The sequence below is a fragment of the Leptinotarsa decemlineata genome, unplaced genomic scaffold (genome assembly GCF_025532065.1).
Source record: "Leptinotarsa decemlineata unplaced genomic scaffold, Ldec_3_MD MMD2_tig00000008_RagTag_RagTag, whole genome shotgun sequence".
NCBI classification, from domain to species: Eukaryota; Metazoa; Arthropoda; class Insecta; order Coleoptera; family Chrysomelidae; genus Leptinotarsa; species Leptinotarsa decemlineata.
The window spans coordinates 747,115-767,267 of NW_027412537.1; the positions used below are offsets into that span (position 1 = coordinate 747,115).

Consider the following 20,153-nt stretch of genomic DNA (forward strand, 5'->3'; position numbering starts at 1 on the left):
GGATCTTAATTCGGTCCTTTTAATGAAATTACCCGTTACTAAAACCAAGGTTCCTAGAAATGTTACAGTCACAGGAGAATTCTACAAAATTTACAAAAAATATGTGAAGCTTCGACCATGCACAAATGAAACATGTTTTTTTTTATAATCCAAAAATAGCAAATGTACGAAACACCCTGTGGGGATAAATAAATTTGGCACCATGGCGAAAGAAATAGCGAAATTTTTGGCAATTACCGAACCCTGAATTATATACTAGCCACTGATTCCGAAGGTCATCTGCGACTATTTTAGTTAATGCAGGGGCAGATCTTCTAACTTTTAAACGCCACGGGGGTTGGAAATCCAGCAATGTTACTGAATCTTATATCGACAACTCCATAGTTAACAAAATGACAATTTCAAAAAGTATAGTAGAATCCATTCAGCCTCCAGCGCCGTTAGAACCTGAACACAACAATGCTGTGGAAGCTCAGTACGTTTTCCCATCAACTTCAACTTCGACCGCAGCTAATATTTCAATCACCGAAAACATGTTGAAACAAAACGACCTACCAGGAATTACCTAACAAAATTTTTCAATTATAACTGTTAATTACTATTTGAAATAAAATATAAAAATGAGTTAATAACATAAAAGTATTATTATATATGTATTTTTAATTTCAATACTTTAAAACAACGCAACCGTAGAAAAAGTTCAGTGTTCAATGCGTGAGAAAATGACATATTTCTCACTCGCTTGATTTACGGCACGAGCCGAAAGCGAGTGCCGTAAACAAACAAACGTAAACAAACTTCTGCGATCGTGAGAAATATGTCGTTTCTTACTTGTTATACTATATACTATTTCTAAATCTTTACATACATTATTATGATGCGGACGGTATTTCATTTTAAAAATCTGTTTGAATCTGTTTAAAATCTGTTTTTCCGTTAATCAGCTGTCGCTCCCATACGAACGACAATTCTCAGAAGTTGAGAAACTTGTGCGAGCTAAGGACTAACGAGGTCTTACCTTTTCCTAACACGGAATGAATGAATTTTTTCCAAGTATTTGCGGCACTTTTTGACTGGCACTCTGTCATAAATGTATACTCCTAATCATAAATTTATGTGAAAATGTGAGTTTGATTAACTACGCTATGAACGTAATGATTTTACAGCAGGATCCTGTACTATAACAAACTCTTATCGTAAAGACACATTGGACTACTTATTCACAGAATTTTTAATGAGTGCGCATGCTATAAACACCATGAATATCAATATCACACATTTCAGTTCACTCAACTATCGAATATGAACGTACCGGTGAAAATTGTGACAAACGGAATGAAAATACCTACCATCGGATTGGGAACTTGGCAGGTAAAAACTAAAATCCATCTTCAATCCATCTTATGAAGAGATTTTCTTGATACATATGAATCAGAAAAAAAAAGTGTTTACTAATTAGTAGTACTAAATTTTAGAACTATTTTGAAAACAATCGTTTGATTGATGCTTAGCGGCAATTTAAAAATATCCATTCGGTTCATAATCAGATTATAATTGTATAAATATTGAAATCAGTTTATTTGACATTAAAGAGCCAAATAAAGTAGAAACGATATCACATTTTTTTCGTGAAGCATTTTTGAAAATATTTATTCTTCTTCTGAAATCTAAGTATAAGTATATGCATTAGGACGCCAACACGTATGGATAATTTTCTACACGATGCAAAAGAATGCACTCCTATTATGAATCTCAGAATTTTTTTCTGTGTGTCGAATCACTGGCGTGGTCTGGGGATCCTAACAATATTAGACCATATGAGAATACAGATTAAACAAGGTTAAAGTATATCATTTTTAAGATTGCAGAACTGACCTGAGTTACGTAGTGGCCTTATTAAAAAGGACACAGAGGCTATCTATCAGCCTGAATATCAGTGGATTCACTTTCATTCTTATGTCTATCCATACCGTTTCCCAGCCCGGACAGAAAAGCCAATATTATTCATTTGAACGGGTAAGATATCTTATTTCGCATGAAGGCGCCTCCGAAACACTTTTTGCGGAACGGACCTTTAAGATGATTACATTTCCGAAGAAAAAACTATCAAGTTCCCAAATGAAAATATTGTATTGTGACATATAGGTATTATTTAAAATAATAAAGAAATTAAAAATTCAAAAGAATATTAATGCAGATTATAAGAAGAAATCCCCCCATGGCATCTGTTTGTCTCAACGCCATAACTCAAAAACCTCGGAACAAATTCCAAATTTACTTTTGAATTGAATCATATGAACCCTTTAGCAGAGGCGGCAATTATCCCTAAAATCTCAAATAGAGAGGAAGGTTGAGTGACACCGCATTTCAAAAGTAGTTCAGCTACCATTTGAAAAATACCACACACTTGACATTTATTTTTAGCACTATCTGAGAAATCAAGTAAAAATGTGAAGATAGTAACGTATCAATGGTTCTGCAATAAAATTTTTAAAAAATAAAGAAAGTGATTCATCTCGATAATGTTGTCTATTAAATTCTTAACAGTGATAAAGTTCCTCAAAATGTTCTGTAACATTTCGAAAAACTTCTCCCTGAAGTTTTCTACACGTAGCTGCTATTTTTTCAAATTTCCCAAATCTCGATGCTTTGTTTTGTAAACAATCGATCTCAGATCGATTGTTTACATCAAATCCCAAATTTGGGATCAATATGTTTTCAAACCATACCTCAAAAATATTAGCTTCCATGTTTTCAAGATAGTCAACATTGCAGTCCTCAAGTTTTTTCCACATAATTTCAAAGAACCAAACTTGAGATGTAGATTCTCATATACATTAAAATATACTCTCTGTGTTTCAATATTGAAATGCATTCGAATCTCATTGACCTGATTGTTCACCAGCGTTATTGGAATCACTACACAGAAAAAAGTCTGTGTTGTTATCACACTCGTCATTACTATTAAATTGTCCAAGGACGCTGCATTTTGAACAGATAACAAAAATTTTGATTAATTATAACTGCACCAATATCGAATTTCAACACTCAAATCACGATCATTTCCTGGACTGAACATTGACAACACGGCGGCTCGCCAATCATAAAACTCGGTTAGTAAAAATCATCCATTACAAACAGACAATTCTTCAATCCACGTGGACTAGCTGGCAGCGGCTTTATCTCTTTGTATCGGTTTTTTTTCCCTTTGAGGGCGCCGATAGCTTCAAGTATTCATAATAAAGATTACTTCGACTACACCAACAGCATCAAATTGACTTTCCAAACTAGTTACTTTTTTCATTTCAAACGGCGGTGGTTATTAATGTTGGAACAATTAGATATAATTATATTTAATCTTTTCTTCTTTTCGTCTGACCGATTTAGACTTTACCACAGTTACATGTCCAGTTACATGGAATCCTGTAAACTCCCGCTGATTTGAATGGATGTCTGATGTTTTTCGCTGGTCTCAGATACTGCGATATTCCGTTGGTTTGAAAACGGTGTTAATTTTCTCCTTCTTTAGAATTTTCCTGATTCGATTGGTGACACCTTCTGTGTGTGTCAGATAGACAGTGCCTTGGGGATGATCGTCAATGGTGTTTTTTTTCTCCCTTGGATGCTTAGTGCGGATTGTCTTTTCTGCCGAGGTCGTTCGCTTGTAAAACAATTGCTATTTTTTTTATTTCGTCGTCGACGTACCTTTCTCCATATATCAAAGCTCTGTTGACACTAGGGCGTTGATGACGGCTCGTTTCTGTTTTGGATGATGATTGGATCCGTTATGTAGATATCGATCTGTGATCTGTCTTCTTGTATTCCTTATGGCCTAGTTTATTTCCTTTGTTGATGACTGAAACATCAAGAAAACACAATTGTTCAAACTAATTTAATAATCGCACAATATTTTACTCGCAAAACTGAATTTAATTTTGGCGATAAATGATTTTCAACAAACTCAAGCGTGCTTTATCTTTTTTTCATCGGTATATATTGTGTTCAACTTGTGAAATGAGACAAAATTGGTTGAACGACCAAATCAGTGATTGACGTTCATTTCTTTATTTTTTGGCAACTTTTTAACTAACTTGTCATTTTTGACTACCATACAAGTACTATTGTAGATAAATTTGTATTCTTTCTATAATAGGTACTTTCCAACGGAATAATGCTTCTTCATCATGTGGGATATTAGAAGTAAAAATACTTTAAATATTTACCGTTATGTACGACTTCAGTTTCATTAATTTCAATTCTTTTAAAAATATTACTAAATATTTTTGAATTCAAAACTTATTATTAACAGTTTTCACCAGGTTTCTTTGGAACTGCTGACAAGAAAGGTCAAGTAAGTGGTATTTTTGAAAAGATAGCGTAATGTGAAAACTAGCCTACAAAATATCCTCCCTAAAAATAAATTTCAAGTGTTTTTGCATATTACGGAATTTTCTATAGAGGTCAATATATAGGGGGTCGTACGCTTTCAAACTGAGGCAGTGTATATTTTTTCAATAGTATGTGTGAATTGGTTGAAATATGACGATGTTATCTATATGAAGTCGAGTTAGTTCCTTTGGAAATATAACAAAACAAGTCACTATACCGGGTGATTCTCTGATAGAGAATATAAAGTGAAAGTGTGGGGCATCAAATTATTCGTAAGAAAATGATCTTTCACAAAAAGCCGGCAACCCACCCCCTTTCCATTTGAGAAAATCAAGTTAACTGAATAATTCTTAAAACGACTGTGAAGTCATAAGCCTTACAGTCGTAGTTTTCCCATGTTACTTAATCAAGAATGAAGCGATTTACACGATCCATGGCATTCTAGATCAAAAAATAAAAATTGAAAGAAAATTATTTTATTTGTGGAATATTGACAAGTGAAGTATTGTTGGATTGAGAATGTCATTCTCCATCGAAATAAGTAAAAATATATAGGATGTCCCATTTAAAAATCTAAAGTTGGGGTTGCGCTCTGGTGATGCAAGAAGAAGGGTTTGTAAACTAAAAAAATCGAATAAAACAAACTTTTATTCATTAAGAAACACCAAAACTTCTACTTGTTTTCTTTTTTGGAACATTAAACAACAAAATTGAAAAATTAAAAAAATCGACTCAAAAGTGATAAAGAAATAATGTCTGGGTCACCGTATTAAAACCCCAGTCAAAGTCACTGACCCTGTTTTTTTACTCACTTTAATTAAAGAAACAAACATTTTCTTTTTTTGCTGAACCAGATTCCCATTTTCTTGCTTTATCTCTATCTATTTTAGTGCCTAATTTGATTGACAAATTAAAAAGAATGCACCAATATTGTGTCCGTAACCTGTAACAAAAATAAAACATTTGATGGTAATTTTACCTTTCTTTAGGTACCTATAATTAAGACTAATGATAAGAAGAATTGGATAAAGAATTGAAAGAATTGGACTAATGAGTTTGAATAAAAATTGGGTGAATATAATACATAATATTACTTTGTACATAACCTACCTACTTCAATATTTCATGTAATATATGTTTAATACAATATAATACACACAACACAAAAAAGGTGGATTCTAGCAATTCCAGTGGAATAAATTATATCTAGACAAAATTTTTAATCATGTAATGTTTTGTAAAGAAAACTATAAAAAATATGAGTGCAATAATGAATACTTCTTACCTTATTTTTGATAAATAAAATGAACACAGATGCTATTATTTTTCTTCACGACACAATCCGAATTTCTACTTACAAAACACTTGTTATCGTTTTGAAACTATGTAACACTATTATTTATTGTCACATCAAATGCTATAAGAAATTATACTATAGGAACATGGACGGAGATTGCGGCTGCATGTGATACTTTGATTGTTTTTCTATTAAGGGGAAGTCCCGAGGTTTCTGACCGGGGATTCCCCGCGATTGCCTCTCAACGCCAAGTTGATAGGTGGGAGGAAGTTTCAGGAAGTTCATATGCTTTCGTGCGCCGAAGAGTTAAATACCTTTAGATTGAGAATTTTCTAATGTATTATCTATAAAAAACATGACGTGTGCTATTGGATTTTCCATACTTTTTAAAAATTATTTTCGGTTTTGAGGTTAGGTTAGGCGAGGCCCTTTGCACCTCGAGGCCGTAGGCGGTAGCTCACACCGCCTCTGGTTATAGGGGTGAGCCACCTTAGGGAATCACCCGGTATATTGTTTTTTACAGTTCTACAAAAAAAGTTCGTGATGTGATATATGTCACCTTTAAAATATAGCTTACTATGTCCATGATGTTTAAAACAAAGTGCATACGTTGTCTGTTCAAAAAACAAGGTTAATTTTGATTTTTCTCAAAAAATATTCATTTATTTTACAATTCCTATTTCGTCCCCCTCAGATATAATATTATGCCAGCGTTTTTTTCAATTCTCGAAGCAGTTCTGATACGCACGTTCTGGTATGTCTTTGAGCTCTCTCAGTCATTCGGTTTCTATCTCCTCAATCACCGGAAAACGCTGTCCTTTCATGGGTCTCCTCAATCTTGGGAATAGAAGGCACGCTTATGTTATTTTTTGTTGAAAAAATACGAACAAACAATGTCGAGTGAGCAGGTGCATTATTGTGATGCAGAAGCTATGAATTGTTTCCTCACAATATGGCTTCATATTGCTTCTCGCAAGCGGTAACTTCAACATGATAGTCCTCATTGACTGTAGGACCTTGTGGCAAAAACTCCTGATGTACTATGCCACGATAATTGAAGAAAGAAGTGAACAAAACCTTGACATTTGATCGAACTTGGCGTGCTTTTTGGTGTTGGCTCTTCTGAGCTCTTCCATTGGGAAGTTCGGACTTTGGTTTCGATGTTATAACCATGATTCTTCACCAAATATGACCCTTTTGAGCAAATCTAGATCGCCGTTGACGCCATTCAACAATTCTTGAGCGATGCTCATGCGACATTTTTTTTAGCAAAATTCACCTCATTTTTTGAACAGTTCACTATATGTGGTAATTGGTAAGCTATTCAGGTCACAATCGGGTCATTTTTATTTCTTTCGGTGTTGTTTCCAGGTACAGAGGTACTTACCTTTTTCCAAATTGAAGTAGGTATTGAATGATAGTTGTGAATTTGATCAAAGGTCAAAAGTTAAAATTATTGAGTAAGAGCTGATGTGAAACTAGGGCAAGAAAACGTAGAGCTACCAGTTCAAAAACCGTGTAGGACCAGTAACAATATTTTAGTGGAACCTTCCCCATATTGTCCATCGTGAGGGAATTTTTCTCCAGACGACGTTTATGGTTGAATGATCCCAATTGAAGTTGTAGATTTAATAACAATGATATAATGTTCACTGGCTCCTCTACGAAATAATGACATCAATATGTAAATTTCTATTTTAGGCTACAAGCGAAACTGAGATAGAGTCCGCATTGAATACTGCCTTAGAATGTGGTTACCGCCACATTGACACTGCATATGCATATCAAAACGAAGAAATTATTGGGCGGGTCTTAAAAAATTGGTTTACTTCCGGCAAACTCAAACGGGAGGAAGTATTCATCACCACAAAGCTGCCAATATTTGGTGTTCACGAAGATAGAGTGGAAATGTTTATGGATCGATCATTGAAAAATTTGGGATTAAAATATGTCGACATATATCTCATTCATTTTCCTATAGGGTCAAATTTTGTGGAAAATGGAGAGGTTCCACTTAACCAACTTATTCCAGAGAGGACAGACCACATCGAAATTTGGAAGGTGAGTTGTCATACTGCATTTTGAAATCAGATATGAATTAAAACTTTTTCGATGAATTTGAACAGTAGAATCAACTAAAAAGCAATTGAACCAACAGTGTGTAATTTCAAATAGTTCTTATATTAATTAACTTTCATCCTTGATAAGAAATAAGACATATCTTTTGTTCAATGAATTTTCCACATATTATATTATAATGAAGACCACTATCATACCTATCTGAAAAGTGTTTTTGTGACATAGACTCATCATATTCATGTCATATTCAAGTATTTCAAATCTAGTTTAGTTGCTGATGTATATTTGTATTCTCTCTTGCTTCCGTGATAGTTTATGGAGTGTTTTGAACATTCACTTTGTTATGCCTGTTTCTTTCAAACTTCTTTCAAAAAAACATCTGTTTCTGTATTTCTGAAATAAAATAAAGATTTGTTTGAAAAATATTGTGAGCCCCGAGAAGTCGGGACTCACAATCCAACAGAATTTTTTTTCCACTTCGGAAATAAAAGACAAGGTGCAATTGACCAAATTGGATCAAGTACTGAATAGGTTTTATATTTCATTTGTTGAATATCATAATTTCCGACATAACTGTCAATATCATTAGTTGAAATGATTAGGATAGTTAACATATTTGAACCATTCTATTGACTTGAATTTCTAATCAAAATATGAAACTCGGCTACCACTCGATCTTTAACGAATATGGTCAATTATAAACGGAACCGCAAAGATTTCCTGTGGTGCTTCTGGAAAGAAAAGTTAGAATTGAATGAATTGTCACAAATTCAGTGGAGCCAACAATGAAATATGAAATCCGGCCACTTCTCAGTCCTTATTGAACAGGGTCAGTTTGATAAATATCTTTCAATAAATTGTTATGATAATTATTTAATGTTTGTTTTTCAAGATTTTAATATAATACCACTTCGTTTGTGAGAAGAAGACAAATCGCTTCGTTTCAATGATCGACGAGAACCACATCAACATTATTATCTTTGTAACTGTCTGGGTTTGGGAAATGAGTAGTTTCAATGAATTAGACATTTCTCATTCTCCAAAAAGCATTCAATATATAAGGCAACACCGTTGTAGTCTTCTGCACATAAAAAAGTAGAGACCAAGAAAATCAAAGAAGAAGATTGTTGAAATATATGATCACATCATGCCGGATATAAGCTGAGACTGCAAATGCTGCAGAAGCTGACAGCAAATATATCAGGGAATGCATCTATAACAAGCTCATCATCTGGGGTTAATATTCACTGTTCCCATCAGGAGATTTCACCATGTTGAAGATAATATCCTAACAGGTAATGTTAAACCCTTCGACTCGACTCGGATTCGACTGGAGCCCACCATAAGCATCAGCTCTTTGGATAAGTTGAAGTCTTCAAATGTCTTATAGAAAACCCGGAAAAGTAGGTGTGAGGTGGTTTTTGTGATTTGGGTGACTGTTGGCAGATGCCTCGAAAAGAATATTTCAATTCCTGCTCTTCCATGGTCACGGATCATATAAAGGAGTGAATTCAAACTCCTAATGACCTCACAGGTTCCATCCAATCACATTCTGCAATATAGAAAAATCAAACTTAGAAAACCACAACCTTCCTTGTGTTGAAAGGAACAAGTTCAGATGAGAACTTCTATGAAGGCACAACATTTTCCAGGTATTTATATTAATCTGAATAGTATGTTCTTCCTCAACTGTACTGATGACCAGACTTATCGGAGTTTGTGCTGATAGTTACCGTGAAGATAGTTCTTCTCTATGCTCATCAATTGGGAGTAGCATTTGTCTAATGCAAAGTGAGAGGACGTCTCTCCAGCAACTAGTCACCATGCACTGTTCTCTTTTAATATGACCCCTTAAATGTGTATCTTCCACGAATTCTATAACGATAGCCTAGGTGTACTCCTCCGTCACCTTCATGGAAAGATGGAGATTTTTTCCTCCATTTCAAAGTCATTCATTACCTAATGAAAATCCATGAAATTTTCACGACGCATTGTAACACATTTGTAGAAGAGAAACAAGGGCAAGAAATTCTAACATAATTTATAATAAAGATAAAAAAGCTTTTTCATGAAAGTACGCAAATTATATTACCAATTTTTGCGTATTTCAGAAAATGGAAGAACAGGTCGATGCTGGCAAAGCCAAATTCATCGGAGTATCCAATTTCAATGAGAGGCAGATTGAGAAGATTTGGAATAACTGTAGAATAAAACCAGCATGCCAACAAATAGAACTCCAAGTTTTCCTACAACAGCCTAAACTGGTGAACTATTGCCATGAGAAAAATATTGCAGTGGTAGCATATTCACCGTTGGCTTCACCAAAGTACAACAATTTTATGGCTGACCTCGGTGTAGAGTAAGTTCTGGAAGTAGCAGTAATACTGTCAATTGGTGATTTGAATTCTTTATGAAAGTAATTATTTTTTATATGGAAGGAAAGTCTGAACAGCGAAAATGTATATTTGAAAGCCCTCAAATATTCGGTCGAATACAGATGATTAGGTGTGGCTTCGTATATTTTTCTCACCCAACTCATTTTCGCTACGTGAAATAATATTATCAAAGTTGTATCAAAAATGAATGAGTAGACTTCATGAGTCAGTTAATAAAAAGATGTATATACCAACTCTACAAAGCAAACAACAATGATAATAAAGCGAAAAAAAGTAAAAAAATGCCCTGATACAATTTTCACGTGGATCCTCGAAACATATTCAGAAAATGTTTTGAAAACCAAACCAAACCAATTGACCACTTTTATTCCATAAAATAATTGTGACTTTTTTTCCAATGCGCTTTCTACCACTTCCTTATTGACGACTTAGGTTTTGAACTACTGGATATTCTGATGATTGAATCACTACTTTCAAAATTAGGGTTTTTCCTAGTAGAATGTTTTTCCTTTCTGATATTCTGCGGCCTTTTAGTTCCTTTTAGTAGGAGTTGGCATATAGAGAAAGCATCCGGTAAGATTGTTGTGGACAGTGCATCCAGATCTTAAACTTATTCGAATACCATCAGATACAGTTTTTATTAACCTGCCGATATTCCTTTCATACTATTGAGTAGCATTACTGAGACAGTGCCTTTTCTTTTTGTAGATCCTCTGTAATCATTTGTACCATGTAAATTTTTCTCTTTTGTGTGGTATATTTTCCAAGTATTTTTAATGTCTTTTTTTGATCTGATATCAATCTTGAGTTCATCAATGAATTGATTGCGTTTTTGAGTGTTTGGTAGGGATTTAAATAACAGGGTGATAATTGAAAATACTTCTGAATACTACTTACTCATACAATCAATCGCTTCAAAAACACTGCACTAACTTTCTTCGAAAGCTTCTGATAATAATTCCCCTTTCATATTCTGTTTCACTATCACGGACGTCATTTGAATCAATAATGAATTTATTTCCACCATTAATATGGAAGTGTCCAATCTCCATATAGCCTTTTTCAACTAAAACTACTTTTTTAATCCTTTTCTGCCTTCGGTAATATCAGATAGTTCTTCTTCAATTAGTTCTATTACCTTCTTATCAAATTTTGGAAAATTATTTTTACGTCTGATGCTTTGTTTCAATTATCCCCCAATCGACTCGATGAGATTGAAAACACAAAAATAGGGGGGAAGTCTCAGTATGGTGTGTGCATACTTTTCAGCAATACCCTTTTTCAAATGTTTCAATCTGTAAAACAACAATAGTTGTTTTTGGTATATAATCTTCAAAATACAAATTGTTATTTATTAAAAAACTTTGAATTTCATCTTTCCTTGAATTTTTATTCGGTACTTTGATGAGCGGGGTGAGTGGCGGGGGATCACTGTCTCTCTCTTATGGGTGTTTGACAGTCCTCCGGTGCAGACCACACGGCACTCACCCAGTAAAGTAATCGGACATCCACCCAATCCCGCGCCTGCGGGTAACAGACGTTGGCCGGTTTCAAGCTAGATGTGTGGGAGAGGTGTCTCGCAAGAGCCCTCGGCGGTTACTCATCCAACGCTGGAAATGTAGCTTTCCTAACATGAGTGCCCCTCGGGGTAACGTAAGGGTATGCGGTGCAGACCATACGGCTTACACCCAAAAGTTGTTGATGAACCGCCCTATCCTGCACCTACACGGGTAATGGGCGCGACATCTTCGACATATGATGTGCGGTAAAGGATGCTCGAAAGAGTCCTCGACGGTTACTCATCAAACATTGGAAAGGGAACTTTCCTAACATGAGTTCTAGGGGGAGGTGAGTGCCCGCTCGCGGCTGGAGGCTAGCGAGCCTCATCTCCAACTGGCGTTGGCCTCTTAGGGGCAGCGGCTCCACTAGCGGGTAAAGGGATACAGGGTTGCGGTAATCCATTCATGGGTGCATTGCAGCCCCATACCGAGGCAGTGGACGGCTTATGCTGTTCCGTGATCCACACCTGCCTCTGTACGGATCCAAGCGTTCGAGGTGTCGGGGCTCGCAGTCCTTCCGGGCTCTAGTATCCGAGTCTAGTCTTGGAGGGCCCCAAGGCAGACGCTTGAGGTGTCGGACCCCGGTTGGACGGAGCTACTAGTATCCGAGCTTAGGACCCCGACCGGCCACTTCCGGGACCATATTCCCAACTGATTTGGCATGAGCGGGAGGAAGCCCTGCGAAATCCTGTTGGTGTGGGGTGAGGGGCGGTACCCGCAAGGATTTCCCAAAAATCCACTCCTCCACACCCGATCGCATCCAACGCCAGGGTGCGAATGATAGGGTGCGTTGTCAAGAACTATTACACTATTCGGATCCAAATTTGGGATCAATTTCGGTCAAATCTGATGTTGCTTGTAATAGTTTGTTTCCCTCGAAACCACACTTGAGATGTAGATTCTTATATACATTGAAACATACTCTCTGTGTTTCAATATTCAAATGCATGCGAATCTTATTCACTGGTATCTCTTTTTCGCATTGTTCACCATCGCAATTGAAATCACTACACTGGAGAAAGTCTGTGTTATTATCATACTCGTTAGTATTAGTACTTGTCCAAGGATGCCACATTTTAAACAGTTAACAAAAATTTTAAGTAGTTATAACTGCACCAATATCGAATTTCAACACTCAATTCACGATGATTTCCTGAACTGAACAAGACAGTGATAACCATTCCCGCATTCCCGATTTCTATTCGTCACCGTAACATGACTTCAAATTTAATTGTATGACTCTTCAGCCAATCATAAAACTCGGTTAGTAAAAATCATTCAAAACGAACCGCCAAGTCTTTAGTCCACATGAACTAGTTGGAAGCCGGTTCATTTCTATGTATTGGTTTTTATGGCCTTTGAGAGTGCCACCAACTTTTAGAGTGCACAATATTGTTTGATTCGACTATATCTCCATTATCTACCTGTATTGGGTCACACTCGTCTTCTTGTGTTAATTCACGATATAACCGTGAAAGGATGAATTCAAAAGTGTTTTCAACTGTTGTTGTAATTTTCATTGCCCAAATTACCTCCCAAACAAGTACAATATCTAGTTCATTTATAGTAATCGATTGTTTAATCTTGGTAACTGAATATACATATGTGTCATGGATTTGACCACCATTACCACCCTAGCTTTCCTTTTTTGTACTTTCTAGAAGTTGGTTCAAGCTCTGTTTTGGATCTGTCATTACTGCTGAATATTCAACCCCCTCCCCCCTAAACTGTATATCTTAACGTGGAAGTTAACGTGGAAGTTTTGGAAGTTGTGGAGGCCTGAGTCTGTCTAAATCTTTTTTTAAATGCTATGACGATTTAAGGATATCGACTCTGGAGTCGCTTCAAACACAAAATAGATTTAATTTGATAACTAGATGAAATAAAGCTTTAAAAATAAAGTGCTTTGAAGGTATTCGAAAGTTATCTTGTGGTTACTTATTTTATTACCAAATTTCAATTTACCGAAATTGATTTCAGAAAAATGGCTCCAAAACGTGTCTTCAGACTCATGCATTTGAAATACGATTGCATAGTATTAAAAAATGAACTCTCTAGATGAATATTATTTCAATTTCATCATTACAATCCAAATAAAAACAAAATTATAATGTAGTACTTACGAAGTAGATGTGAAATCGTGAAGAAAGGAGCAATTACCCTCAAAACACTACAGCGAACTCTCTCTAATCTTACTCGTGTTCAATTTTCCTTTGTGAAATTTTTCGGTTTCTGTAGTTTCATTCAGTAGGTGACATTGTAATAGGGGAGCTCACGATGCAAAATGGGGATGTACTCGAGTGTCATAGAGACATGTTAGGTTGCAAAGCTTAGATGATGAGAAGAAAAAATGTTATATAATATATACCTTTTCATCGGTGGAGGAAGCGGCTATAGATTTTTAAATATGTAAAAAAATACTGTTGCATGGACATCCTCGAGCGCGTCAGATATTGATAGCATCAACGTCCTACGTATTTTTAATAACTTTCGAATGTTAATCTGATCGTTTGCATGATGCGGGTGGTTGTACGTAAGGGTTAAAAGTAAAAAGAAAAAAAATGTAATCGAGCGCGTCAGATTTTCTAAGGGAGTGTTAAGTGCAATAAAAAAAAAACTCTCATTCAATAATCTGACGATTTCGATCTGACGCAAACTCGCGGCCATTATTATAATGTGCAAAAAAAATTCCTCATTTTGAAATACTCAAGCGAGTCAGATTAAGATATATATCGTTCATCTTTATGTTCCAGACGTGCTGTCTCATAATCTGACGATTATCTAGAGGGATTCGCCTAATCTGACAAAAAAAAAAAATAATTTTTTGAAATCATTGAACTTAATTAATTGAAAAGCTCAAGAAATAGCATGCAAATAAATAAATGTTTTTTAAGTAGGATACTTGTATTTATGAGAAAATATTTTTTTAAATGCTCAAAAAAAATTAATTCTTTATAATCAATTGATTAATTCATCATCATCTTCATCACGAACGAGTCTCTGTCATCAGCTGTGATGGCAACAGAATTCAGAGTGGGGACGGAGTGAGAGAGTAATAAATAGCGAAAAAGTGAAAGAGGAATAGAACCTCTGAGAGGGAAATATAGGTATCACACAGTTGCAAGCATTAAACTTTATCGACGAATTTTTGTTATTTCGGCTTGCGGAAATCATCAGATTATATATTTTTCGTTATCCTTGAATTATTTTCTTCAAAATAAAAAAAAATAGCTACGCTCGAGAATGTCGAAATGACGTTTATTTACAACTTTGCTGCCCTCTCCTTTTTTATGTCACTCTCAAATTGTCAGATTACTGGAATATACACTTTTTATCATGTAATTAACTCACCCCACTTAATCTGACGCGCTCAAAAATTTTTTTACTGATCTGATCCTTTATCCTTTACGGATATATGGGGCTCATATTTGGTGGAGGTACTTAACCGGGTACAAGGTATCCCCCTGTATATTATTCCTATTATTGTAATTTCATTTGACTTCATTCAAATTAAAATAAATAATACTTTCAGGACCTTGTGAAATCGAAATAAAATTTTGTCCCTGGAAAGTAAGTGATCTAAATTTAATTCCGTGGAATGTGTAAACAAACCCATATCTTATTTCTTCAATTCGGTATCATTAACAGATAAGTGTCATTCGATAAACCCCTGCTGATTTTGTAATTCATGTTTCTTATTGTTTTGTATAACTTCTTTTTGCAATATATATCTCACACAAATCAGTCTTTGAGTTCAGAATTTCGTGCCTTGTTTCAAATTAATTTTTTTTAAATTATTTCACGAACACATTCGAATATTTTGATCCCTTGATTTTCAGGATAAAGGATCTCCCAAACGTCTTCACCAACCCAATAATCAGAGAAGTTGCTGAAAAGCATAAGAAGACTAATGCTCAAATAGCATTGAGGTACTTAATAGATATGGGTACTATACCTATACCGAAGAGTGTATCTCCGTTACGAATTAGGGAGAACTTTGAAGTTTTTGACTTTAGTCTCGATGCTGATGACATGAAGAAACTGAAAAATCTTGATCTTGGGGAACCAGGTCGCATTTGCGATTGTAACTTTTTGAAAAGGTTTGTGTTAATCGAAAACTTGTGATTTTTTGTGGTGGACTGGTTGAATTTGCTACTTTAGTCAAATTCTGCAACTTCTCAAAATGACTGTGAATTTGCAGATAATTTTTGTATTAGAAACTGCTCCTAAACATTTGCGAATGCAGGAAGGATACCATTTATTGGGATCTATAATACGATACGGTATTTTTTCACTCTCAATAATATTATATTGGGATATAGTGATATCAAAAAGTTCAGAGATTATATCGAGTCGCAACTTACTTTCAATAATCATACTGATAAAATAGTATCATTAGCATACCGCATAAACGGTTTTCTTATTAAACATTGTAGAAATTTTCAGAATATCTCAGCACTGTAACGTTGTATTATAGTTTTATTAGATCTGGGATATGCATCAATTAATTGAAGCCTGGGCATATACAGGGTGTCCCATATAAAACTCCGCGGGCAAATATCTAGAAAAATGAAAAAGAATATCCATATTTCGTAAAAGCAGATAATTTTGGTGTCAAAGGGTCCTCTTATTTACGTAGAGATCCAGCACTAGGCGTCATCCGTTAGGGCGTCGCGACACCGACGCCAATTGTTTTAAATGGTTACTCAATATTTTCAATTGGTTTTTGAATTATGCATTAAATTCTGAACTCAGCCATATAGCCCACTTGTAGTTTTCCTTGAATACTGATAAAAAAGGGCAATTTTTTTATTATAAAGAGGGTCATGAAAAAGTCCTAATAAATGCAATAATGTCAGATATCAGATCTGTCAGATTTGACGAAAGTGTATTCAGTTTTGTGTTGGTTTTTCGTAAAATTCAACAATGGTTCAATTTTCAAATTCAGAAAAGTTAGATATGATATGTATTTATGGCGAAGCAAGAAGGAATTCAAAAAAAGCAGTGAAAATATACGCTAATCGGTATCCTGACAGAAAATTACCGTAAGACAAAACATTCCCTGGCTTAGCTAAATCTTTGGCACCTAATGGATGTTTTCATGAACGGAAGCGAAAAAAACCAAAAAAGGCTACTGATGAGAATTACAGTGTTGCAGTGCTAGATCAAATGGAGTTGGAACCATATAGTTATACAAACTCAACTGAATATGTGGTTTCTACAAGATGGGGTACCTCCACATGATAATAGAATAGTTACCCAATATTTGGATGATACTTTTATTGAGAAATGGATTGGAAATATGGGTCTGTACCATGGCCAGTTCGAAGTCCAGACATCACTCCACTTGATTTCTTTTTGTGGGGATATATCAAAGACCAAGTTTATATGCGACGTCCACAAAATGTAGAGGATTTGAAAAATAGTATCACAAATGTTTGTGTTTCCATAATACGAGAGACGCTTTTAACTGTCACGAATCGGGAATTACTAAATAGATGCAATATGTGTATTCTACGTGAAGGGAGGCAGTTCGAACACTTACTAAACTGTTTATTTTTATCACTAATTGATTTCGTTATCATCATGTTAGTCGAGTTATGGTCAAATTAACATATTTTTGGTAATTTGAAACATTTATTTTGATTTGTACAGAAATATGCAACTAGATAAAATTGAACAGACAATGAAATCATGACTGATGAATTAATTTTATTAAACTCATATTATTGCATTCATTTTGACATTTATAATATGCAATTAAATTGCCTTTTTTCATCAGTATTCAAGGAAAGCTACAAGTGTGCTATATGTCTGAATTCAGAGTTTAATGCAGAATCGAAAAACGAATCGGAAAATCTAGATTACCATTTAAAAAAATGGGCGTCAGTGTCGCGACGCCCCAATGGATGACGCCTATTGCTGGATCTCTTCGCAAATAAGAGGATTCTTTGACATCAAAATCATCTGCCTTCACTCTGTATAGCTGCTCTCTTTCATACAACAGTAGTATAGAACCTAATTAGTCATTTTAGGTAAACAGGTTGATTTTAAGGAAAAGTAATGACTGTACAATATTAATTAGTGGTAAGCACTTGAAATTTGGCCATAAATGATTATTGATTATAAACCCTCAGAATTTCATGAAGAATATAAGTTATTTAATGGAGAGTTATTAACTTCTTGTTTGTCGCTTGGTAGGAAATCCCAGCAGTTTCAAGTTGATCGTTCATTGGATATCGGAATTTTTTTAATCTATTGATGATTTTCCTACTTTCGAGAAGGTTAACTTTCTTCTGAAAACAAAGAGTTTTGAATTTTGTAAGAAAGTACTGTTGAATTCATTTTCCCATTCTTGAAACTACTTTCATGTTTTTTTATGCGTACCAGACTGACCCATGTAAAACATCGGACATCAAGCCCTCTGAATTTATAATGAACATAATTTTCCTATTTTTCGTAAAGTGGCAGCATTAAACAGCATGATTCACAGACTAATGCATGTTACTTTGTTTGAATTCAATGGAACAGATCGACTTTTATATGATAGCAATCTAGCTTTACTTTTGAAAGAAAATATATTCAATCCATAAATGAAATTTATCCAATTCTAAGAGACGGGAAGAAAAATTAGAGAACGTTTATTCATCTGGGGCAATCTAGTAAAAAGATTTTCAATTTCTCAATAAAAAAGAGTATAAAACTTGAGGATGCATTTTTAAAATAACAAGAAAAAAGTATGGTGTCAGATAGATCAGTATTTCAAGTCCGATGTTTTAGAAAGGTCAAGCTGGAATAGCGTTAGAAGCTCGCCTAAAAGAACATAAAAACAGAGATTCAGTAATTCGGAGAAATTATCAATGATCAAATGGATTTGAATAATTCCTTTTTGTTGAAATTGTTCTGTAATGATGAAATTGGTGATTGGGGTAGATTTTGATTATTGTGATATAACGCTTAGGGCTGATTTCATCTTGTGTCCAATTCAACGAGTTTGTTTTCAGTAATCGTAGAATTTTATTAGTTAAGTAGTAAAAGGCATTATAAAATATCAGAAGCATGGTGAATAAAATCATTTAATTAGTACTGAAGAATGTATTATTAAGTGAAACTCATAATTTTCACTTTGCTCTATAAATGGTTTATTGGTGTTGGCAAGAACACAGCAATATGAGCAAATTATTTATAAAATTTAGTCCTCGTGAACAGATCAGATGTTTCAATTTTTGGTCATAATGGTTTGGTAGTTTGAGAATATTTTGTAATACAGTCCCATCTCTTGAAAAATATTTCACGCTGGTTGAAACATCTATCAAATAGTGAACAAAAGTCATATTTGTGGGGGAAAATCATTTTCTTTATCGACCTGTACAAAGTTCTCCATTATAATTTTCATATTATTCTATTGAATATTTTTGAATTTCTTTTTGGAAATATTAATTGTGAAATAGTTTCAAATAAGGTGCATTTTTGTTCTGTTTCAGATTCGAAGATCATCCAGAATGGCCTTTTCCAAAATCAAATCAGTGACCTTAGAATATTTTTAAACCTTTTTCAGTAAATTCGTCCATAAAAGTGATTTTAAGCAGTGAAAAGTTTGAGAATAAATTGTGGAAGTTCAACTCACTCAGGAATTTCAATTTTTTCGTCATTTGTGTTAATTTGTTTGATTACTTCGTTCACCAACTTGCTCTGCCGTGTGCCTGAGTCAGACACATCGAGGATCATTCCCTTTGATAGATAACGTCATAGTTTCTGTTTTTCACATGTTCAAGACTATATACTCATGTCACAGAAATAAAATTATATCCTAATGTCAGTATATAATTTTATTTATATGCTGAAAGACAAAATTTTGGATAACGTTAACTCTATAAATCTGGAATTTGAAAAATATGCCATAAGACTGTCACAGAATCATAAAAAAAAGAATATTGATTTCGTTGAGATCATTAAAAGGCAACAGACTTTCGGATGATATCCATAATTCGCAAATAGCACATTGGGCTATGAATAGCGATAAAAGATACAATATATCATCATTTGAATTTTTAGACCTTGTTTCTTCCAACTCAACAAAAATGTATGAGACGTGATGAAAATCAACGATCAATATTAATAATACAATGACATTTTGTTTTCGGATATCCCCCATGTATTTAGTTATAATCATAAGCATACGTCAGAATATATTTCGGGTTTGCATCACCTCGTATACGTTCATTTCCTCGCACATACCGTCAAGGGGACTAACCAAAAAATTGATCTCCGCGATGGACGAACAAATGTTTGAGTTTGACAGTGACACTATTCGCTGAAGATTGGGCGGATACATCTCCTTTACCCGGAAACTGCAGACTAAGAGCAGGTAAACCATTAGTAAACTATCAGTTTTCTGTTCCATCCAAGATTCAAACCTGTTCGAAATCTATC

General features: G+C 34.6%; 1 protein-coding gene and 1 long non-coding RNA gene across 2 annotated transcripts; one reads left to right on the top strand and one right to left on the bottom strand.

The window, feature by feature from the left end:
- Positions 1 to 1,212: 1,212 nt before the first annotated feature.
- Positions 1,213 to 19,346, top strand: LOC111507652 (aldo-keto reductase family 1 member B1). The gene is made up of 5 exons (XM_023162998.2): positions 1,213 to 1,371; positions 7,388 to 7,747; positions 9,877 to 10,124; positions 15,560 to 15,820; positions 19,205 to 19,346. Exons 1-5 carry the CDS (start codon positions 1,303 to 1,305, stop codon positions 19,248 to 19,250), a joined length of 984 nt encoding a protein of 327 aa, XP_023018766.2. The 5' UTR covers positions 1,213 to 1,302; the 3' UTR covers positions 19,251 to 19,346.
- Positions 2,515 to 5,978, bottom strand: LOC111507663 (uncharacterized). The gene is made up of 3 exons (XR_002722422.2): positions 5,675 to 5,978; positions 5,202 to 5,332; positions 2,515 to 3,856 (listed from the first exon to the last, which is right to left on the bottom strand). It is a non-coding gene; the product is annotated as an uncharacterized lncRNA (long non-coding RNA).
- Positions 19,347 to 20,153: the final 807 nt, after the last annotated feature.

Coding starts and splice junctions, on each gene's coding strand:
- LOC111507652 (XM_023162998.2), top strand. CDS start 1,303: ATGAACGTACCGGTGAAAATTGTGACAAACGGAATGAAAATACCTACC. Junction 10,125..15,559: donor ATGGCTGACCTCGGTGTAGA/GTAAGTTCTGGA, acceptor CTTGATTTTCAG/GATAAAGGATCTCCCAAACG. Junction 15,821..19,204: donor GATTGTAACTTTTTGAAAAG/GTTTGTGTTAAT, acceptor GTTCTGTTTCAG/ATTCGAAGATCATCCAGAAT.